We start from the raw sequence: 23948 nt of genomic DNA on the forward strand, positions 1-23948 counted from the left end.
GTTGTTAAGTGTCTGCCTTCGGCTCAGGTCATGATCCCAGGGTCCTGCGATCGAGCTCTGCATCAGGCTCCCTGCTCAGTGGGAAGCCTGCTTCTCCCTCTTCCCCTGCTTGTGTTTCCTCTCTCACTGTGTCTCTCTGCGTCTCTCTCTGCCAAATAATAAAAAAAAAATCTTTAAAAAAAAAATATATATATAAGCATTTATACCATACATTTCCTTCTAAGCACTGTGTTAGCTGCATCACATAGGTTTTGGTATTTGGGGCTTTTTTTCCCATTCATCTCAAGTTTTTTGGTTATTTTCCTTGTGATTTCTTTCTTTCTTTCTTTCTTTTTCTATTGGTTATTCAGGACTGTGTTTAATTTTCACATACTTGTGAATTTCTCAAGTCGTCTTCTTTTGCTTATTTCTAATGTTATTCCATCACGTTTGGAGGCTATACTGATTTTCAGTCTTTTACATTAACTACAGTTTGTTTTATGGCCTAGCATTCGTTCTGCCCTGGAGAATGTTCCGTGTGTAGGGGGAGGTATATTTGGCTGTGTTTGGGTAGAATGTTTTATACGTCTTGTAGATCTAGTTAGTTTATAGTCTTGTTTCCTTCTTCTATTTCCTTGTTGATCCTCCATCAAGTGGTTTTATCTGTTATTGAAACTGGGGAATTAGGGTCTCAGCTGTTGTTTTTGAGTTGCCTTTCTCCCTTCAATCTCATCAGTTTTTGCTTCTTGTATTCCAGGGCTCTGTTATTAGGAACATCCAGGGCCAATTTCCCTCTATAGATATAACTATCTACCTATCTAGAGATCCAGAGATCTGTAGTTGTACATGTATAACCAAGGCATGGACCAGCCCTTTCTAAAACTGCTGCTGAGCTGTATGAAGAGTCCAAGAGGACACAAGGCTCCTGCTCACATGAGTATGGTTGCCTTTGGGGAGACTTTGAGGGCGACTTCTGCCCCCGCCTTGAATGAGTAGGTCTCAGGGTGGACAGGAAGTAGAGTAGGGTGGTAGGAAGGTCTGAAAACATCAGGTCACCCCTGAAGGTAGAAGATGGTCACACACATCTGCTTTCTCTCTTTTTGCCTCAGCTTTGGGCAGCCACGGCATGAGCGACAGTCATCCAGTCCCTGGACGATCATCCAGTCCGGTCATTACAGGCCGTCCTTGCCCACCTTGGATCCTGTGGTGCCAGACATGGTTATTCTGTCTTTTTCCCACCAATCTCCCTTCACCCATAAGAATACAGTTATTTTACAAGTTTAATTCTAGGAGCGATGTTGCGACATACCTGTATATATAATTATTTGTTGTTTATCTGAAGTTCAAATATAATTGGCTATCCTGTTTTCTCTGACCGGTCCTAGCAGGGTTAGTCAGGAGTGGCTGTAGAAGTGAGACTTCTTTATTCTGCCCGTTAACAATGTATTCCCATTTCTGAAGGAACCAAGCATAGTTTCGTAGCATGTCCCCAGTCCCTTACAATTTTAAACTCTGACTTGGTAACAAATGAATGTTTTGGACAAGATTCAGATCCGCGCACTAGCAGACACACCCTCTCACTTCCTTTGGTCCTGATGTTAGTTCCGTTCTTCACCCATTTTTGGGCTGCATACACCATTTCTATTTTTAACTCTCCCACGTACTTCTTGCTATTTCGTGCCCTCTTTTCCCCTAGGACCCACTGAGAAGGACTGTTACAAAAACCCTGTCTTCTTCCAGCAGTGCGTTCTGGAAGAGCATCGCTGTGCTTGGAAATGCTCCACGCATTGCTCCGGAAATGGGGCAGGGGTGGAGAGCCAAAGGTTTCCTCCACCTTAGTTTCAGGGGTTGGTCACCAGGAAGTAGGTGCATACTCTATAAAGTGAAGAAACAAAAAGTAAGTTCTGCCAGCGGCCACCACCAAGATAAGCACGTAACTCTTTGTTTCTCCTCTGGTGGCTCCTCAGGCCAACTGGTACTTTTGTCACCCAATGGAGTCTGCGGGTCTGAGTCAGAGGTGAGACTTGGCCCCCACGGCCCCCCTCACAATATCCACTAGGGGATTTAGAATTCCAAAATGTTGTTTATGGCCCCTTGGCCTAAATTTCAACACATATATCCTGAAATAACAGCTTTGTGTATCCATGCCCCATGACTGCAAGCCCATTATTATTAGGAATATACAGGGTTTAAGATTTTTTTCTCCCAGTTAGTTTTGGTTACTTGTGTTTTATTCAGTATCATTTTCTCTTTTCTGATTTTATAAGTACTTATATATTGTAGAGATTTTGAAAAACATGTAGTGGGGAAAAAAAAAGCATTCTCACTTATTCCCATTTCTAGAAAGGAAATATGCTTAAGGTAGAAGTTTGGTAGGTAGAAGTTTGGCCTAGATTTTTTGCTTATGTGTACAGAGGACATCTGGAGAGGGATGCGGGGAGACTGGTAGAGCTTACGGAGGGAAAGATGAAGGGAAATAACTCAGAGGAAAGGGCTAAGATGCTTTAATGAGATCTGGAGAAAGGTTTGTTGGGTGAGGTGCAAATGGCCCTTCCCTATATCTTTGCACCAAATAATGTCAGAAAATGCACATTCTCTGCATATGCTTTTGGACTTGAAATTATATTGGGGTTGGAGTAGGGGTTAAAAAAAAAACAGTGGACATGCTAGAATTTACCTCAAGGCAAGAGCAGAGTTCATCAGGTTGCATAATGAAAAGAAATACATGGGGCGCCTGGGTGGCTCAGTGGGTTAAAGCCTCTGCCTTCTGCTCAGGTCATGATCCCAGGGTCCTGGGATCAAGCCCCGCATCGGGCTCCCTGCTGAGCAGGGAGCCTGCTTCCCTCTCTCTCGCTGCCTGCCTCTCTGCCTACTTGTGATATCTCTGTCAAATAAATAAATAAAATCTTTAAAAAAAAAAAAAAGAAATACAAAATAAAAACAGAAATCCTGTATCCCAGCCCCTAAAGTAGGATTTGGGAAATGTTCTCTGTAAAGGGCCAGATAGTAAATATTTTAGGTTTTGGTCCCACACAGGATGTCGGTTGTCTTTGCAGTGTGTTCTCTGAAACAGCTGGAAGAAGAAATCAAGAACTGAGATGGTCCTGAGAAAGGAAGGGCTATTTCATCTTATTTCCTCTTATATATTACCATCATTATAATATTATAAAGGTTGTCATTTGCTCTGTTACCTGCCACAGTGAGAATGCTTGTTTTAGGCGTTTTACACATGTCCTCGGTGGGTGCTCCAGTAGCGTGACTAACACACAGTAACGCTGGTGGGGAAATTAGTGTGTGGCCCGATAGGAAGCAGGTACTTCCCCTCAGTGGAGAGGAAGGGCCACGTGCACTGAATGCAGCAGTGCTCCAGGTCTCGCATTCCCACCACCTTACTAATGCCTGGTCCACATTTTTACTCCTCACTTAGGTCAAGGAAGTTGATCCGCTGACTAATGGCTCGGTCATGATGTTTAACACCTCGGCTTCACCACATCTGTATCAAATCGAGCAGCTGCGAGCTCTGGCTAATTACAGCATTGGTGTGTCCTGCATGAATGAAATTGGCTGGTCTGCAGTGAGCCCTTGGATTCTGGCCAGCACGACCGAAGGAGGTAATTCCTGGAGTTCAGAATAAGTATTGCCCCTAACGGCATGTGATTAAACAAGTCCTTCCCGGTGGCCTTGAATTAGAGTTTCAACTTTGCTTTGTTTGGTCTTTGTCTCTGGACAATTTTATTTTACTGCGGTAGCCACTGAAGAAGATATTTCCTTCTTTTTAGTGACAAAACTTACACTTACTATGAACAGATAATAAGTTCTTTTACGTAGGAAGATAATCACAACACACTTTATGGCATATATTATTTTAAGTTAAAATATAATAATATAAAACTTATTCATCGTAGCGTCAAGGTCAAGAAAAAACGAACGTGAGGCACCTGGGTGGCTCAGTGGGTTAAGCTTCTGCCTTCAGCTCAGGTCATGATCTCAGGGTCCTGGGATCGAGTCCCTCATCGGGTACTCTGCTCAGCAGGGAGCCTGCTTCCCCCCCCCCACCCCCGCTTGCTTCTCTGCCTACTTGTGATCTCTCTCTGTCAAATAAATAAACAAAATCTTTAAAAAAGAAAAAAAAAAAAAAGAAATAATGAACGTGAAGATGGTTCATGTTTACCAAACACCACGTGCCCGGCCCCACATTAGGTGCTATGCATGAATTATTTTATTAGCTCCTCAGAGAAGCCCAATGAAGTAGGTTCTCTCTATGTTGTCTTGCTCATAGCAAATTTTATTTATATCTTTAAACTTTAAAGAATTTCCCATTGTGCTGTTTTTTTGATTTCTGAGATTTTTGTTACCGTCTATGAATATTGTATTCCTGTTAAATAAAGATCCACAATTTCTGTTCTTTCCCAATTTAGAGCTCTAGGTTGTAGAACGTCTTTCCTGCCCTTAACTCGGGCCTCACCTACTCAGTGCTCTAGTCATAATAGAGATGGGGGAGGAGGGTGGACAGGTCGAGATCAGAAATCTTCAGTAACCCTTGCACAAAATGACTCTCTGGTGCCAAAATTATAACATGTCTTCTTGTCTCAAATGATAAAGAAAAGCCTTTGAGAACAGTTTTTATAGGCTGTGTTTCATTTTCATTCAGTTCAAAAATACTTTCCACTTCTTCTTTGACCCATTAGTTATTTAGCTATGTAACTTAGTTTCCAAATATTTCGGGGTTTTGCCCGAAATCTTTGTATTCCTGATTTCTGATTTCACTCTGCTGGTGCTTAAGAACATAATCTGTATCACTTACTTTGAAATATATTGAGACTCTTTCTATGGCCCAGAACACATCTTTCCTGATAAGTGTATGGTGTGCTCTTGGAGAGAATGTGTGTTCCGTTCTTATTACATGGAATAGTCCATAAATGTCAGCTTGGTTGAGTTGGTTGATAGCGTTTTTCAAATTACATTCTTACCGCTTTTCTGCCCATTTCTATCAATTATTTAGAAAGAGACATTGAAATCCACAGTTATAATTTTGGGTTTATCCATTTCTTTTTGATACTCTGGCCAGTTTTGCCTCAACCATTCTGAAGCTCTGTTATTTTATGCATAGATGTTTAATATTACTATGCTCTCCTAATAATTGGCCACCTTCTCATTATGAGATTGCTTCCTTTATCTTTGGTAGTATTATTTTCTGTAAGATCTACTTCGATATTAATGTAAGCCATTTTAGCTTTCTTTTGAATATGTGATACATCTTTGATTCCTCCTTATTTTTTTTTTTAATTTATTTATTTGACAGAGAGAGATCACAAGTAGGCAGAGAGAGAGAGGGAAGCAGGCTCCTTGCTGAGCAGAGAGCCCGATGCGGGGCTCGATCCCAGAACCCTGAGATCATGACCCAAGCCGAAGGCAGAGGCTTAAACCACTGAGCCACCCAGGTGCCCCAATTCCTCCTTATTTTTAATTTATTTGTATCTTTCTGTGTAACACACAGTGATCCAAGTGTTTTGGTTGGGATACCCCAAAGTGTCAATATTGGTTTTCTTCCCTCTGGGACCACTCACTTTCTCTAGCAAAGAAGTCCCCTGTTTCCCACCTTAGGAATGTAAATATGGCTGCCGATGCTCTAGGAGCTGGGTGAGGAAGAAGAGTGAGGCAGAGTCCTCCTTGTTCAGTGTACAAACTTCCACTTATTTCCCCAGTTGTCTGTCTGGCCTCTCATTGTGCCTTCATTCTGCCAGTGCCCCAAGGCCAAAGGCTTTTCAGTTTGGAGACCAAGGTAGCTTCCTGTCTCCAGGGGCTTTGGAGGGAGTCCCTGGCAGGTGTGTGGGAGTAGGTTAGAGGCATCTTGAGGACTAGCTACTTCCCAGTCAAACTTTCAATCTTTTGGTACCGGGGCCCACAGCGTCTGAGCCTCTCCATTTCCTTTGGGGAGTACAGGCTTGCTGAATTAGTTACACCTTCTATGTCTCTTTTTCAGCTTTCAAGTATATGTTGACGTTTCTTTTCCACTGTTGACTCTGCTGTACCTTATGAGTTTATACTGTTTTAAATTCCTTACTGTCATCATAGAGGGGTTTCATGAGGAGCAGTCATAAAGACATGTTGAGGGGCCTCTGGGTGGCTCAGCTGGTTAGGAGACTGCTTTCGGTTCCGGTCGTGATCCCAGAGTCCTGGGATCAAGTCCTGCATCAGGCTCCCCCTGCTCTGAGGGAAGCCTGCCTCTCCCTCTCCCTCTCCCTGCTACTCTTCCTGCGTGTGCTCTCTTTCTGTCTGTCAAATAAACAAATAAAAAATCTTAAAAAAAAAAAATGACATGTTGAATTGGCCACATTTATCCAGAAATTCTACAGCTGATTTGAAACTATATGACTCAGTTCATAACACAGCTTTAGCTACATAACATTTCCTAAGTAGAAATAAAGGTTAGAGTACCCTTTTGTTTTCTTTTTAGGCATATCAGAAATATATAACTTAATCTCCCCTAAATACAACTATAGGCAGTGGTTTGGCATGTATTACAGTTATTTTTATTCTTTCTGTATTTATATAAAACATTTTTTTATTTCTATAGTGGATTGTTGTTACATACCTTTTTTCAGTTTGATTTTTCCCTCCATTAGATATTTTTTCATATCCACACACCTGATCTACCTAATTCTTTTCAGTGGCTGGGTAGCAAGTATTCCATTGGAAAATGTATCAAAATTTATTACATCATAGTTATTGACTGAGCATTACATTTATTCCTTTTTCTCATTGTTTTGCTTCAGTAAATATAATACTTCCTACAGGAGAATTTTTTAGATTAAATTCCTTTAAATAAAATACATGGTCAAAGAGCATATTATTTTCAGGTGGGGTTTTTTTTTTAAGATTATTTATTTCTAAAGATTATTTATTTATTTGAGAGAGAGAGAGACCGAGTACAAGGATGGGGAGAGTAAGAGGGAGGGAGAGGGAGAGAATCAGAAGCAGACTCTGCACTGAGCACAGAGCTCTATGCAGGGCTTGGTCTCACACCCCTGAGATCATGACCTGAAGGGAAACCAAGAGTTAGACACTTAACCAACTGAGCCACCCAGGTGCCCCATGTTATTTTCAGTTTTAATAGAGAATAGTCAAGTTCCTTGTTCCCAAAAAGTAATCTGGTAATGACCTTGACCTGTTTTCCAAATTTTTCCAAATATAATTACTATTATATATATAATACATACTTTTTTTCCTAAGCACTATGACTTTTATCCTTGTATCCTCTCAAGAGATAACAGATAAGTGGGTATGTGACTTAAGCAGAACTTACTATAAACCAGAAAGTGAAAACCAGAGTTAAATTTTATATTTTGACATCCAGGCATTACCATTTGATCTTCTGGTCTTCAATAATGAGATGTCTTACATACACACACACACACACATTTTTTTTTTAAATTTTTTGACCGATTAGCTCAGTTCTCAGACCATCAGTAACTTTGGACTTTAAAATGGTGGCTCCCTGCCTTGTACATCTCACATGACACAGAACTGATCTCCAGTCCATCTGGTTGACCTTCCACCTCACAGGTGGAGAACTGGAGAACCCTGTTCAAGTTGCTTCCCCAGGAGGAGACCAGGAGCACCACAACCTCCTTCCTTGCCGTTCCTTGTCTTTGTGATTTTAGTTTGGAAAAGTGCTTACTTTTTAAAAACTTCTGTGGTATTTCAGGGGCACCTGGGTGGTGCAGTTGGTTAAGTGGTTGAGTGTTGGTTTCAGCTCAGGTCATGATCTTGGGGTCCTGGGATTCAGCCATGTGTTGGGCTCCACACTCAGCCCTGAATCTGCTGTAGGATTTTCTCTCTCCCTCTGCCCTCCCCCCAACTTACTCTCCCGTGCTCTTTCTATATATAATAAATAAATAGATCTTTAAAAAATAATAAAACTCATGTGGTAATTCAATGCTTCTTAAGTGAAAAGAGGGTGAAAATCTGCTATTAATCTCAGATTTTGAATGCTTGCCATAGAACATTTGAAAACCAAACATTTGGAAACTAAGAAGAGAATGTACCTCTGTGTACTTTTCTCTGTGGTCCCTCATTATTCTCTCTTTCTTTTGTAGCCCCCTCAGCAGCACCTTCGAATGTCACCATGTTTCTGAATGAATCTAGTCATAAGGTGGACGTCAGATGGGTCAAGCCTCCAATTAAGCGGCAGGAAGGGGAACTGCTGGGCTACCGGATCTCTCACGTGTGGCAGAGTGCAGACACTTCTGTAAGTCTGAACTCTGAAGGAGTTCACTTGTCTCCTTAGATTTCCTCATTTAATCCTCTTGTAGAAGCTTTCATTCTGTTGTGAGAAGACCAGGAATTATCGAAGGAGGCCACCTTTCACTGAAGAGATAAAATTCCAGGGAATATTTGGGGCTTTTCTCACTCACTCACTCATCCATTCATTTACGTATTCAGTAAATATGTGTAGTACCTATCTCTGTATCAGTTGGTTCGTGCCTTCTGGAAACTTGGGCTCTTGTAGGAAGATAGTTGAGAACCACCCAGATAACCGTAGTAGAAGGTCAAAAAGCTGTGTGGTTTAGCAGTCCGGCCATTCATAGCCCCTTAGAAATTCCAGAAGATGCTTTTTTGAAGAAGATTGTCAAGGAAGAGCCCCAGCCTCATAGAGAATGGCAAGGGGCAACCAGACTCCAGAGGACAGGGTTAAGTCAGCAACAGGCTGCCTTAATGCAGCTCCACAGAAGTAGGGACGATGCCTGCATGTGGGTGGGTAGGCAGCTCCCAGACAGACCCCCTTCCCACTTGGGAAAATGAAGAGAATTGAGGTGACACTGACTTCTTTGTGACACAGTGTCCTTGGAAAGGCAGAAGAACTGACTTCATCATCAGGACCATCTCTTTACCACCATCATGCAAAGACGACTTTTGCCTGATCATCCTGGTCCTGGAGATAGAGCAGATGTTAGCATCCTTGTGGCACTTGTGGGGGGCATCTCATGAAAGTATTGTGGCTGCTTAGCAGGAGACAGGGACAGAGTCAACAGCTGTCCCCGCGGATGACGTCCAAGCTTTGTTTCAGTCATTTTCCACCTCACGTCATCCAGCTTTAGAGAGTATTTTTTTTTAAAGATTTTATTTATTTATTTGAGAGAGAGGAGAGATCACAAGTAGGCAGAGAGAGAGGAGGAAGCAGGCTCCCTGCCTGATGCGGGGCTCGATCCCAGACCCTGAGACCATGACCTGAGCCGAAGGCAGAGGCTTAACCCACTGAGCCACCCAGGCGCCCCATGCGTCATCCAGCTTTTACTGAAACTGTTCTTTCCCCAAAGCACAGTGGGAATTTCTTCTTCTCCTTCTTTTCCTGACTCAGTTTACCTATCAGGAAGCAGACTCTTGGAAGCAGTAGATGATGGGAGATAGGAAAAAGAAGAAGGCTTGAAGTCCATGACTTTTTGTGCCTCAGAGTGATGACAGAATGTTGTCTGTACAAGTTGGGAGTGTTGCAGCCACGAAAGAAGCCTCTCGTCTCTTGGTCTTTGGGCCTAAGACCTCTGTGCAGGGTGCTTCTTTGATTAACAGTATTTCCACAATGGCTGAATCAGGGGAATCAAGTGCCTCTCTCAGAGATAAGCCCCTTTCACAATGCTAAATTGTGAACAGTCCCTGAAGGGCCAATCATTGTATTTCGGTTCAGTAAGATTTTATTTTTCCCTGGTTGGCAGAAGATAGTCATTATCAGCAGACACTTGAGAGGTCTAAAAAAAAAAAAAAAAACACAGTTTTGTTTAAAGAGCTGCAGGTCATCCTTTTGACTTCTGGCATGAGTGAAGGCTGCTTGTTTGGAGGGGACGTCTGGAGCTGAGGCGTGCTGAAGGGCGAGAGTGAAGGAAGCCTCGTGGATGACGCAGTGGAGAGCCTCCCCTAAATGCCACCCACAGCCTGCTGCACTGCTCATGCTTGTTGCCCTTTATTCAGAATGGTCCCCCCTGTGGTGAGAACAATACTGCCACAGTCAGGGCTGTGACCTTTCCAGTCATTACCTCCTGGGAGATGCTGGATCATCCCAGTGAGAACATCATTTGCATTGTACCCAAGCTATACAAAAGACTCAGTGGCTCACTTTCCTCAGGATGACATTCTCTCTCTTTTTTTTTAAGATTTTATTTATTCATTCATTTGACAGATAGAGATCACAAGTAGGCAGAGAGGCAGGCAGAGGGTGAGGGGGAAGCAGGGTCCCTGCCAAGCAGAGAGCCCAATGCAGGGCTCAATCCCAGGACCTTGAGATCATGACCTGAGCCAAAGGTAGAGGCTTAACCCACTGAGCCATGGCAGCTTAGCTTCAGGCTTGTGGGCCGCCACTGGAAGCAAAGAAAAACACTGAGGGAAAAGCCAACCCTGGGATGACCCTAAAAACCCCTGCCCGAAGTGAAGTTTGAAATGACCTCTGTCCCCGTCACCTCTGTCTCCTGAACTCCCTTCATTTCAGGAGGGCAAGTCTTAGACACAACTTCATCTCTCAAAATTGTCCTTTCATTTCCAGTTTTAGAAAACTCTATCTAAAGGTATATCTTCTCTATGCAAGACAATGGAATCGGATATTTTTGGAAGGTATTCCCAGGTTTTACTCTAACAAGGGTGGGTTTTTTGTATGCAATTTCAGAACTTTCTTAGAAGTGATCCTTGGGGGGCACCTGGGTGGCTCAGTTGGCTAAGCAGCTGCCTTCGGCTCAGGTCATGATCCCAGGGTCCTGGGATCAAGTCCTGCATTGGGCTCCCTGCTCAGCGGGGAGCCTGCTTCTCCCTCTGCCTCTGTCTGCCACTCTCCCTGCTTGTTCTCTCTCTCTTTCTCTGACAAATAAATAAATACAATCTTATTTTTAAAATGTTAAAAAAAAAAAAAGATGTGATCCTTGGGTGGGTTATTGTTTATACCTTTGTTATCCCACCTGTTATGTCACTTTCAGACTAAGAAACTCCTGATATTTACTGTGTACACAGTTACTTGATCTGGATGAAGATACCGACCTTTTTTTGTTCTGTTTTTCTTTACATCCCTTGCATTCCAAATCTAAGCTCAAAATCTAAAAGTCAGGAGCAAGTACAATCTAGTCTCCTTGAAGTTGGGTCCACGTCTCACTCATCTTTGTACCATCTAAGCAGATGACTTTGAACTTGTTTCCTAGGCATTTATGACACTGGGCTGGAGGCATAGACCTGGCTGACACCTATACCAGCTGGAGAGTTTCTCTCTCTGATGGGACAGCCTTTTGATGAGTGTGGACTAGTGTTTCCCATCCATTCCCACTCCTATAAATTGTCAGTAGAGCACGAGAAAACATTCTTTTCCCTGAGAAAAGAATTCAGCGAGCAAATAAGCTTATAAAATATTGCATAGTATACCCCTTTCTGGAAGATCCACAGTGTGTACTGGCAAGTTTAAGGCTCTTTGATGTTTTATGGTAAATAAGTCTGTTTAACTTGGACCCAGAATTGCCCATATGGTAAACAGAGGCTCACTTTTATATGTGTTATTCTTAAAAAGCTCATTATTATGGGATTGTGGCTCTAATGCTGGCTTAATTGTGTTTGGAAAGGGTAGAGATATTAGATCAGAAGGGAGTTTGAAAGCAGATTATGAGGGGCCTAGAGAGAACAGGACATATAGAAGCAACTTCTTTTTAAAGACCTAGAAGAGCCACGGTGCATTCAAGGAGTCCTTCCTCAGGCCTAGACCACTGCTTCCTGACAATCTGCCAGGCTGGATTCTGGCATGTGCTCTCTGCCTCTTCCTTTCCTCATTGCTCCCTGTCACTCACTGTCAAAGGAGGGCAGAGCATTTGAGCCGATGTCCTGTGAAGGTATGAGGATAGGTGAGGTTCTTGTAGGATTGGTCAGCCAGGTGTCTGGAACACTTACAAAACCCAAGGGTTGATCCAGGATGGTACGTGTGGCCTGGACAAGAAACCGACAATGGTGGTAAATTCCATGAATTGTTCAAATAAACTTCTTCTTTTGGGGGACTAGCTAGCCTTGATTATTTTCTCTGATGTACCAAGACTTGAAAGATACTACAAGGCATCTTGCAGTAAGATATCTTGCAGTAAGAAAATACTTACAGAAGGTCACTTCTGTAAGAGGACCTTCGATTTATAGGGAAAGATGATCCACATATAGGACCTCATAGGTGATATAGGAGTAATAATGACCACCATGGGTTACTTACAGTGTGCCAGACTGTGTGCTAACTATGGCACATAGAGGAATTCATTGACTCCTTACAAAAACACTGTGAAAAAGATACTCTTACTTTCAATGTTCATTTGAGGAAACTGAAGCTCAGAGATGTGGAGTAACTTACGCAGAGTCACAGAGCTTGAAATTGGCAGCAGTGGGGTAAGAACCCGGGCCGGACTGACTCCAGAGCCAGTGTTTTTCCGAGCCCAATATTCCTTCCCACATGCCCTTGGCTTTCTACATAATAGTGTGTCTCACTCAAATTCCACTCCATTGCCTCTTAGCAAAAAGAAGTAGGAACAGAGCATGTTTGAAGAGTAAGATTTGAGTTTTGCATGGACACCTGTGAACGGGAAGCCTGCTGAACAAGTCACTTTTGTTGTCATAGCAGCACAGAAGCTTTGACCCAGTGGTTCCTCCCCCATTGAGTGTTACTATTCTCTTAGGCAATAAGACGGGCCCCTTTTTTTTTTTTTAAATAAAGATTTTATTTATTTATGACGGACAGCACAAGCAGGGGGAGCAGGAGAGGGAGAGGGAGAAGCAGTCTCCCCGCTGAGCAGGGAGCCCAACGTGGGACTCGATCCCAGGACCCTGGGATCATGACCTGAGCTGAAGGCAGATCCTTAACCGACTGAGCCACCCAGGCACTCATGATGGCCCTTATTCTAAATTACAGTTATGAATTCCAGGGCTGTGGATTCTTACAGAGTTGGGAGATATTAAAGTCTTTGGATTACTGGAAACGAATACTTACTGTAGTAGCTCTGACTGACTCTAGTGCCTCACAGGGAAAAAAAAGAAATTGTCTCCAAAGATACGCTATCACTTTCCCCAACGGCCATGGTCCACTTGTGTTCTGTGTAGTTGTAATCAGGTGTCATATTTATTACCTGAAAAGGCTCTTAGATTTTAAGTCCTCAAGGATACAGGGCTCTGTGGGTGAGGATGAAGTCTCATGGAATGAGAAATGTGCAGTTAGCCCATGGCGTGTACCCCAGAACTGGACCACCTCATGCCAGGGAAATGGCCACCCCTTCTGCACTCTGATGGTGAAAGAGATAATCCCCACAGGGGTGCCTCCTATATGTGTGATTTTAAACGGATTTCTCTGTTAGATTTCAAAATCAAAATCAAAATAAATACTTGGGGATATGTATATGGTCACACCTCTCTTTACATATTTGGCATCAATAGAATATGGATAAATTACATGCATTTTTAAGAAAGATCATTTTTGGGGCGCCTGGGTGGCTCAGTCTGTTAAGCATCTGACTCTTGATTCCAGCTCAGGTCATGATCTCAGGGTCATGAGATCAAGCCCCACCGTGGGCTTCATGCTGAGTGTGGAACCTGCTTGAGATTCTCTCTCTTCATCTGCTCCTTCCCTCCCCAGTCCCACTCAAGCACACACACGCACACACTCTCGTTCTCTCTCTCTTTCTCTCTCTCTCTCTCTCTCAAAAAAAAAAATTAAAAAATGGAGCATTTTTAAACTATCGTTTAAAGATATTCTTAGAGAAAATTGTTACACCTCTACTAAAATATTTATCATATATCTTTCTCATCACTACTCCAGCATTTATTAGAGCTCCACCCCTAAAATGGGAAAATTCTTTATGTAGTTCCAAAATATATTACCTGCAAGCGTAGCTGGCATCATTTCCATACTTCACGATTCAGAATCTTCAAAGCAGCAACCATGATGATTGCCACTGTTAATGCATTTAAGGAACGGGAGCTGGAAATTTCAGAGTTCCTTCTCTGGGTTTTCATTTTGAGTTGTAGGCCCTTAGCAAATGGATATTATCAACTACTATTACATTTATTTCCAAAAGGACAATTTTTTAAAAAAGATTTTATTTATTTATTTGACAGACAGAGATCACAAGTAGGCAGAGAGGCAGGCAGAGAGAGAGGAGTAAGCAGGCCCCCTGCTGAGCAGAGAGCCCGATGTGGGGCTCGATCCCAGGACCCTGGGATCATGACCTGAGCCGAAGGCAGAGGCTTTAACCCACTGAGCCACCCAGGCGCCCCCCAAAAGGACAATTTTGATTTAGGATTTCTCCTCTTCTAGGGATTTAATTCTTTCATAGTTATGCATGTCCCCTAATTTTGAGATAATTCTCACAAATAGATATATTTGAGTCCTTGCAGATGGAAAAGCATGAAGCTGGAAGCAGGCCTGATGGCCCTCGTTGGACATGACATTTTTTGCACTTTCAGGAGCTGTTAGGTAATAAATAGTGAAGTAGACATGTTTTTTTCTCAGCTAGATGGACTCACTACAGGGCTCTGTGCCTTTGGGTCTGGACCATGGAGTTGTTCTATTTGATGATCTCCATCCCCCAATAGAGAATGCCAACAGACTCATAAGCAAAACTGAGTTTGCCATAAATAAAACACTCTGTTTCTTTAAAAAAAAAAGGCGGGGGGGGTGCCTGGGTGGCTCAGTGGGTTAAAGCCTGTGCTTTTGGCTCAGGTCATGATCCCAGGGTCCTGGGATCAAGTCCCGCATCGGGCTCTCTGTGAAGCAGTGAGCCTGTTTCCCTTCCTCTTTCTCTGCCTGCCTCTCTGCCTACTTGTGATCTCTGTCTGTCAAATAAATAAATAAATCTTTAAAAAAAAAAAAAAAGGAATACTCCTTGATTATACCAAAAAAATTGTTAATTTATTATTTTGTTTACTTAATTAATAAAAAAAAAATCAATGACAAATCTCCTTGGCACCCAGTCTTGGGGGTTGGCGGGTAGAAAAAACAAAAATATCTTAAAGCTCTATTTTTCCCTTTCATCCCTTGTCTGAGGTTATTCCTGAGTCCTGATGGACACTGCTTGTTTAGATGTAGCAAGTCTCTGGGTGGCTGACCCAGGTACCCCCTTGTTCGCCAGTGTTGGGACTACCCTCTCCCTAAGGGCTGAGCCATCCCCATCCTGCATCTGTCAGAAGTGATTAGCGTGAGGGGTACCTGGGTGGCTCAGTGGGTTAAGCCTCTGCCTTCGGCTCAGGTCAAGATCTCAGGGCCCTGGGATCCAGCCCTACATCGGGCTCTCTGCTCAGCAGAGAGTCTGCTCCCCCCACCCCACCTGCCTCTCTGCCTACTTGTGATCTCTCTCTCTCTCTAATAAATAAATAAAAATCTTTAAAAGAAAAAAAAAAGTGATTAGCATGAGACAGGGTGACCAGGGAATAAAGCTGCCACCCCAGCCAGGCCTCTGCTCTCTGTGACCCATGGTATCTGTACCCCACCCTCGTGGTGTGACATTTCTCTCGGTCTCTCTGTGAAATCAGAGAAATCTCCCAAAATGCAGAGATTAAAGACCGGTTCCTGGGGCCTCATTTCAGCCTTTACCAGCCCTCCAGTTCCCATTTGAAAAGCCAGTCCCCAACCTAAAATTAGTTTCTTATGCCAGAGGACAACAGCATCGTCCAGGTTTGGAAACAAAGGGGATAGTGTCACAGAAGCACTGAGGTCTGGTTTTTTGGTTTTTTTTTTTCCCTAAAATCATTTTACCTATGTTTTCATGGCGCATGTTGCGTGGCAGTGGTTATAAAATAAAATAAGTAAAAGTGAAACCAGATTTTTGAAAATTGAGAAAATTGTGCATGTATTACACTGGAGGGGGAAAAAAAAAAAGCAAACAGTGCCCGTGGCCTCTTCAATGTAGATTTTAGCCAGAACACTTAAAATTGCAAGAACAGGAGCCCATTCATGCTGGCTCAAGGGACGTTGGCAGGAGGTCAATGTCAAGGTACAGTGTGGCTCTTGGGCGTTAGGCTGTGGTGGTTCTGAGGGCAGGGGTCTCGAGGAGGTATCCGGCTGCCTCTGCTACATTCTCCTCCCGTCCAGCGGCTTCTTTGCTGACCATCCTAAGTGCCATGCCCTCACAGCCTTAGCTGACTCAGGCCCCGAGCCCTGAGGTTGCTGCCAGCCCCTTCTGGGTCCCTACCCACCTTTTGGTTCCATCAGCTGTGGCCTGAATGAGGAAGGGAAGCGGTGGAAACACGGCCACTGCTCTCCGGGATGCAGGTGGGATGACTTCCCTGAGGGGAACTGCGGGCAAGCTGGCGACGTGCCCCTGGCACCTCAGTATTTCATTCCCCTTCCTTCCTTTTCTGTCCCCAGAAAGAGCTGTCTGAAGAAGTTGGCTGGAATGGCAGCCGTGCTCAGATTTCTGTTCAAGTCCACAACGCCACGTGCACAGTGAAGATTGCCGCCATCACCAGGGGGGGCGTCGGGCCTTTCAGTGACCCAGTGAAAATGTTCATCCCTGCACACGGTGAGAGCCAGGTTCCTTGCCGGCTGATAGCCTGTGTCAGCCCCGGCGATGCACAGATGGCGAGATTGACATGTGGGATGGGCCTCTGGTTTAAGGATGAAACACAAAGATGGGAGGAAATGTTGTCAATGATAAAAATCGTTTTATCGTATAAAGATATGCTAACACACTTCACAGAGTGCTGCTACCTGTGAGTCCTCCCTGTACCATTACTGCTGATGGTAGTACTAGTCACGAAGGAGAGGAGTCCTTTCGGAATACCAAATTTGACTTGCCCTGTTGAGTTTAGTTTCAGTGATGTCGTTGGACAGGCAGTATGGCCAGTCCTTAGATCTCTATAATGGGTACTGTTTGTTTATGGGCTAGTGTTCATTTTCTGTGTTATTTAAGCAGTCTGGTTATCCAAGCCTTGCTGACATGATCGGTACAGAACACAAAGCGTTGCCTACAGAAGCTGTCCTTACACGGCATGGGGCTCACCAAGCTGAATGCTCAGCCTGTGTGCCATCTCTTGCATGTTGTTGGAGAACCCTTGGGCAAGCTGCCCCTGTGTTGCCCCGTGTGGCCCCAGACGTTTCCATTAGACCAGGGGAGCCCCCTTTGTTCTGACTCTCACTACTATGGGTCACTTGATATTAAACTGCTATCGTAAGCTCATGCACGGCCATCTCTTTCCATATGATTTTTACATTTACAAATTGGGTCTTTGTACCCGCAGCAGATAGAACTTGTGTGTGGACCCCTGAGTTCCTGAATGTGTGTTGTGGTGACCCTCAAACATGCTGAAAGGGAGCCATATTACAGTTTCTGCAGCCCATGGGCTCTGCATCTAGGGAACATTAGTAACTGGTGATGGCAAGCAAGGTGTGTTTCCCTGGTAGAAATTCAGAGACAATGAGATTCTGATTCTAAGGGCATAGGTTGAAAAAAATCAGAGTTTAAGAGGACAGAGCTCTTATCTTCATACATGGGAAACTCTCCAACGTCTTACAAAGCTGTGCCCTTCCGACAGTCCTTGCTTTGCACAGTTCCAACATGCATGCATTTCAGCTACCACAGTTGGGTTAAATCACACTGGTTCCCCAATGACATGGTCTGAACTTGAGTTACCATCATGTAGTCTCTGTAATTGCACGAAGCCTGCACTTCGCCGCCAGCTGTCCTGTCCACAAACCCCTACATAAGTAACAGATGCGCATCATGATCATGACCAGTCTTGTCACTTGTCTCAAAGTCTCTCAGTGGTTGCAGACTGTACTCCCATGATTCAAATCACATGCATCTAGGAAGACACTTGACATTTGATAAAAATAAGTCCTTGAGGGGCGCCTGGGTGGCTCAGTGGGTTAAGGCCTCTGCCTTCGGCTCGGGTCATGATCCCAGGGTCCTGGGATCGAGCCCTGCATTGGGCTCTCTGCTCAGCGGGGAGCCTGCTTCCCTCTCTCTCTCTGCCTGCCTCTCTGCCTGCTTGTGATCTCTGTCTGTCAAATAAATAAATAAAATCTTTAAAAAAAAAAAAAAAGTCCTTGAAAGAGGGAGTCGGTGAACAAAGACGAAGGGAGGAAAAGAAAGGAAGGGTATCGGTGTGAAGTGAAATTGGAATTGAACGCGGAGCGTGGAAGACACAGCTGGCTGTGGGAATGCAGACACAGCTGCCATGTGACTGACTAGCTCTGTGGCCAGGGAATACGGCGAAGGTGACTTTATGACGTGAGCCGAGTGGCCGCACCCAAAAGAGGAAGATGGCCCCAAGGAAGTTATACAAGCCACAGTCTTCACACAAAGGAATGCTCAGAGATAGTTCACAGCTTTGAAAGCACTGAGGGTAAGATGTGGGGAACGATCCCAAACCCAGAAGGGAGTATGAAAATTCTTCAGGGCGCAGAAAATATACTCTTGCCATATCTTAGTTATGGGACCAGAAGAAGAGAGATACTATTCAAACTACTCATGATAAGCTTTTCTACAAAGAAATGTAATCTTTGAATTCTCAACATTTCTGGTGTTTTAAATTACAGTAGACCAGATAAATAAGGGTTTTACCATTGTTTCCAATTCCTTACACATTCAAAAACTGACATGGTGAGAGTCTCCCTTTAATTATTAAGATCGCTGTGTGTGGTCTCCTCTCTCACCATCAGAGTGAGGACTACCCACGTATGCAGACCACGGAATATGCAAGGAGTAAGTTCTAGAGGTTTTGACTATCTTCTTTCCCTTTTACGAGCCGGTGTTTCTTACATATTTTGGATCGCAACGGGATGTTTTCAATGGATCCTATTGGTTTTTTACTAGGTTGGATAGATTTTGCTCCCTCATCAACCCCAGCACCTGGCAACACAGATCCTGTGCTCATCATCCTTGGTTGCTTTTGTGGATTTGTTTTTATCGGGTCAGTTTTATATATTTCTCTGATCATCAGAAAAAGAATCCAGGAGACAAAGTTTGGGTAAGTCTCCCCAGTTTAAAATGTTGTGCTCGATGGTATCATGTGCTTGTTCTGCCAACGGATAATGCCTCTCCTGCTGGCTCAGCTCCTCACCGCTGTACTCAGCTGGGGGTCCTGTCTTATGTACATCCTGGGGGCAGGCAGCTTCCTTGCTTAGGCTGGTACAACAGAGGCAGCCAGCAATGGAAGCCAGCCTTGAAAGAGGCTCATTTACGGAGAAGAGCATCACTAGGCCTTCAGTACTCAAACTTGATTGCTGTAAAATGAGGATTTTTGTTAGAAGTCTTAAAAATAATCCTAGTTATTTTTTTAAAAACAAGTGAAATGTATGTATAGGCAAAAACACCAGAAGGAAATTCACCAAAGCATTAGCAATTCTGGATGGTATAAGTGAAGATGATTCTGTGTTTTCCTTTTTTGCTGTATTTTATGCATTTTCTGTAATGATCAGTGATTTTTTCTAAGAGAGAAGAACTTTACATTTTCACATTCAAGTGTAAAAGAGGCTCTTATTCTGATTTTCTATATATCTGACTTTTAGAACAGTAGTTAAGTATCAGCAAAGTTGGGCAGGTATATTAGGGCAACCTATGAGAAGAAGGCTAGGTGTGCAGATTTGTTTCTGACTCTGTTTTCTACTCCAGTGCCTCTGTAGTGAGTTTGGATTTCCATGAAATCCCGTTTATCACTCATGGAGCAGAGGAAGTATTCTGTAAGAGGCAGGTTGTTGACAGCCTGGAATGGGACATAGTGAGGGAGGGTGAGTGTTTTGAAGGGAGCTGAGCAACCTTTGTTCGTTGCTGCATCTTAACAATGCTCCTAGAACATTCCACTCCAAACCTTTCCATTGGCTTGAGGGGGCTTGAGACTAGAGGCTCAACTGCCCTTTATTTGTATCCATCCTAGTCAGGATACTATCCTTCAGTACTTATTAATTCTGTCCTTATAATTATTATATCTTAGTATGTAAATTCTAAGAATGACTATTTAAAAATTTTTTTAATTTTATTTGTGAGAGAAAGAGAGCACAAGCCAGGTGGGAGGGGCACAGGGAGAGAGAGAAACAGACTCCCCACTGAGCAGGGCTTGATCCCGGGACCCTGAGGTCATGAGTTGAGCCCAGAAGGTAGACGGTTAACTGACAAAGGCACCCAGGCCCCACTAAGAATGACTATTGTATTTTTTTTTTAAGATTTTATTTATTTATTTGACAGAGAGAGATCACAAGTAGGCAGAGAGGCAGGCAGAGAGAAAGGAGGAAGCAGGCTCCCCGCTGAGCAGAGAGCTGGATGCGGGGCTCCATCCCAGAACCCTGAGGCCATGACCTGAGCCAAAGGCAGAGGCTTAACCCACTGAGCCACCCAGGTGTCCCAAGAATTACTATTTTAAATTTTTTTTTTTTTGGACAGATCACAAGTAGACAGAGAGGCAGGCAGTGAGAAGGGAGAAGCAGGCCCCCTCCCGAGCAGAGAGCCTGATGTGGGGCTCGATCCCAGGATCCTGAGATCATGACCTGAGCTGAAGGCAGAGGCTTAACCCACTGAGCCACCCAGGCGCCCCCAAGAATGACTATTTTAAAGAAATGAAGAACTCTGATCTAAATCCTGAACATGTAATTGACTGATATTCATCCCAGAGTCTAGGCGTTGTTTGTGAGCTCATTGTGAAACAGATGCAGAGAACCTCTGCGGAAATTTTAAGAGTAGCTCAGTAATATGTGAAGGCCTTGTAGGTGAGAACCTGGGCTTTCCAAGAATGAACAAAAACAGGCATTGCTCCTGCCCTCATGGGTGCTCACAGATGATGGAGAATCAAGCAGTAATCACACAAGTAAATATAAAATGGCAACTGTGTGAAATCCTATATAAAGGGATATGTAAGAGTGTATAATGGGAGAATTTGACTACATTAAGAAAGTCAGAAAAGGGGACGCCTGGGTGGCTCAGTTGGTTAAGCGGCTGCCTTCGGCTCAGGTCATGATCCCAGCGTCCTGGGATCGAGTCCCACATCGGGCTCCTTGCTCAGCGGGGAGCCTGCTTCTCCCTCTGCCTCTGCCTACCACTCTGTCTGCCTGTGCTCATGCTCTCTCTCTCTCTCTCTCTAACAAATAAATAAATAAAATCTTTAAAAAAAAAAAAAAAAAAAGTCAGAAAAGACCTCCCTGCAGATGTGATCCCTGAACCAAAATATGAAGAAAGAACAAGACTTAATTTGGTGAAAGACAAAGGGAAGGATCGTTAAAACCAGCAATAGCAGCACATGCAAAGGCCCTGTGGTGACAAGGAGCCTGGCATATGGAGAGGAAGGAGAGGAAGGCACTGCCCTAGAAGACATGATGCTTGCGTTCTAACATTAATTCTGTCACTTAAATGAGACGTGGTTATTTTTCTTCCTTCCCTTACTATATTCTTTGGAAATAAGTCAATGTGCACAGCTCACGCTTACCAGGATGAGGAGTTACACTTCCTCCACCTCTAAAGGGCAGAGTATCTCCATAAAATACCTGGAATTCTTCTGCAGAGGTTTGTCTCTACACCTCATTTATGTATTCAGTCACAAACATACCAGTATGGACTTGTGGGTATTCATTTTATACTTTGAATTATAATCTAATACTACTTTATTTTGTTGCTCAGACTGTTACAGCTTGGGCCACTGGGAGCTTCTCAGTTGTTCTGTGTTGTTGATGGTCCTTGGACAGAGTTGTTTTGACTTTGCTAAACAGACCTGAAATAGAGCTATGGGAAGAAACCTCTTTCTCCCAGTGGGAAATGTCTTTGTTATAGAGGCATTTTGAACAGGCAGTGGCTTGATGACTTCCTTGTCAAAGCAGCCCCTGTCCTGGGAGCCCTTTTCTTACAATATGGGATGTCTTCATTTCTGTTCACCCAGGAACGCCTTTGCAGAGGAAGATTCAGAATTAGTCGTCAATTATATAGCAAAGAAATCCTTCTGTCGGCGAGCCATCGAACTCACCTGTAAGTTAACATCATTTCCCTTTTCTGGCAAAAGTTAAAGTAGTTGAGAGCAAAGAAAGAACAACGAATTCATCAGTAGATCTCTAACAAAAGCCAAAGGAGTCGAAGAATGGATATTTTTAACATGCAAAAGGTCTTCAGAAACCAGAAACCGGCAGTAGCTAGTCAGATGTTGTCGCTGTGTACACCACTGTTGCCCGGTTTACTGGAACTCTCAAGTGGGCCCTGTGGTAAAGTGGCCGGGTTTAAAGACTCCTAACACCACAAACAGGAACTCACCACAGTGTTAGGAGAAGATGTGGTCAGAGGTCAGGGCTTTAAAGAAAACAGCAAAGCAATTGACATGATATCTGAGTTTATTTCTCACTTTTCTGTGGCAACCCATTCAGAGAACAATTTGCCAACATACTTCATAACAATTATGGTTTGAGTTTTGCTGAATCGCAATGGAGCCTTCTAGTTTGAAGAGTGAGAATAAACGGACAGCTGCGTTCTTGATGAATTAAGAAACAGTGTAGAAAGTAGGTGCAAATATTATCGAATTCGAGCTTCTGGATGCTTGCCAAAAGCAAAAACAATAAAACAAATATATAAGCAGGATAGAAAAGGGGGCTCTGAAACAGAAACTTGTTCAAGGAAGAATATTTTCTATTTTTATTTTATTTATTTTTTTACTTTTCTTAACTATGGCACAAACTGAGTCATTTGCCAATGTTATTGAATTGTTTAATTCGTCTTATTAGTAACACCTGTTGTCAGTGCTGCATATTGATACCTTATTGTAGAAGATCTTATTCTCTACTTTCTTGCAAGTACTCAGTTTAGTACTTTTTATGTCATTATAATGAGGTTCCATATCCCATAGGTAGAACAGTAGCTTGTTCTGTCAGTGTTTCTTATGGCTGCTGGGCCTCTTTCCCCGGCATAGGACAGGGGAGGTAAGCCAATGGCTCTTTTGTATGCTGTACTTAGGGATAAAATAGCAAATACTCCACTAGAAAGTACCTACTATCTTCCTTACTCCTTTAAATCAAGGGCACCTCCCCCACCCCCCCATGCCCTCACGAATCTGATTTCTGGCCGCCGTTACTGTGTGGTGGGAAGAGAAACATGATTCTGATTTTTGTAATCCTTCAGAATTAATCTTGCCCTGAAGAATTCATTTTCCTCACTTTAATCATAGCAGAATTAAGGGCGATGTTTTATTACAGGCTTTTTGTGGGGAGAACCCTGCGTACAAAATGAAGAAAATGTTTAACTCCTTGATAGGGCTGTATATATCATTTTAATTCTGTTCAAATGAAAGGGCGCACACTGACAATTCTTAATACAGACTCTGTCCCTCCTTTATAGTGCGTAGCTTGGGAGTCAGCGAAGAACTGCAAAATAAACTAGAAGATGTTGTGATTGACAGGAATCTGTTAATTCTGGGAAAAATCCTGGGCGAAGGTAAGCAGTTAATTTCTTTTAAAATGTGAGGTAAGAGGATAAGCCATTTACAGTATTTTTTATATATATATTTATTATGTAAAGCACCATTTTGTGACTTTAACTTACAATGCAGATAGTTCTATTTTATAATTTATTAAAATGAAAAAGTAAATAGTGGTTTTTGAAACTCAGATTAGGCGTATGAAAAGGACCTCTACGGTGCCTTGCACAGACAGTAGGGCCTTGAAAAATATTAATTCCCTTCCTTCATTGAAAAAGCGTGCAATTCATTGGTCAGTTTCCTCTTTACTCTAAATACCTCTGGTTCTTAAGTTTACTGTCTTGGGCACTTTCCTAATTAGTTAAATAGGAACAAAAGTGAAAATAGTAGTCAGTTTGTCAAACTGATACTAGGATGAATGATCATGGTATTAAGAATTTCTACTTTATAAATGTCAGTAACATTTTCCACATTGTTCTCTAAGTGCATTGGATCAGTTATAATGCTTAATAAAATGAGGGGCTGAGCCAAGCCTGAGCCAAGCAGGCTTGTGACAAGCTTGTGCATGGCCTGTGTCCCTGGTTTGCGAGTGTGGGTGACCC

At 43.2% G+C, this 23948-nt stretch overlaps 1 protein-coding gene across 1 annotated transcript in view; it reads left to right on the plus strand.

Annotated features, from left to right (window-relative positions):
* LOC111158416 (MER proto-oncogene, tyrosine kinase) overlaps positions 1–23948 on the plus strand; it is a 111421-nt gene that overhangs the window by 64638 nt on the left and 22835 nt on the right. Inside the window, exons 7-12 of the mRNA XM_022520418.1 lie at positions 3407–3590; positions 8079–8230; positions 16334–16487; positions 18783–18936; positions 21829–21914; positions 23268–23363. Of these exons, the coding sequence (XP_022376126.1) occupies positions 3407–3590; positions 8079–8230; positions 16334–16487; positions 18783–18936; positions 21829–21914; positions 23268–23363 (826 nt within the window). The remainder of the gene's footprint in view (positions 1–3406; positions 3591–8078; positions 8231–16333; positions 16488–18782; positions 18937–21828; positions 21915–23267; positions 23364–23948) is intronic.

The sequence above is a fragment of the Enhydra lutris genome, unplaced genomic scaffold, assembly GCF_002288905.1.
Source record: "Enhydra lutris kenyoni isolate GAN:26980312 unplaced genomic scaffold, ASM228890v2 scaffoldscaffold59, whole genome shotgun sequence".
In the NCBI taxonomy this organism is placed as follows: domain Eukaryota; kingdom Metazoa; phylum Chordata; class Mammalia; order Carnivora; family Mustelidae; genus Enhydra; species Enhydra lutris.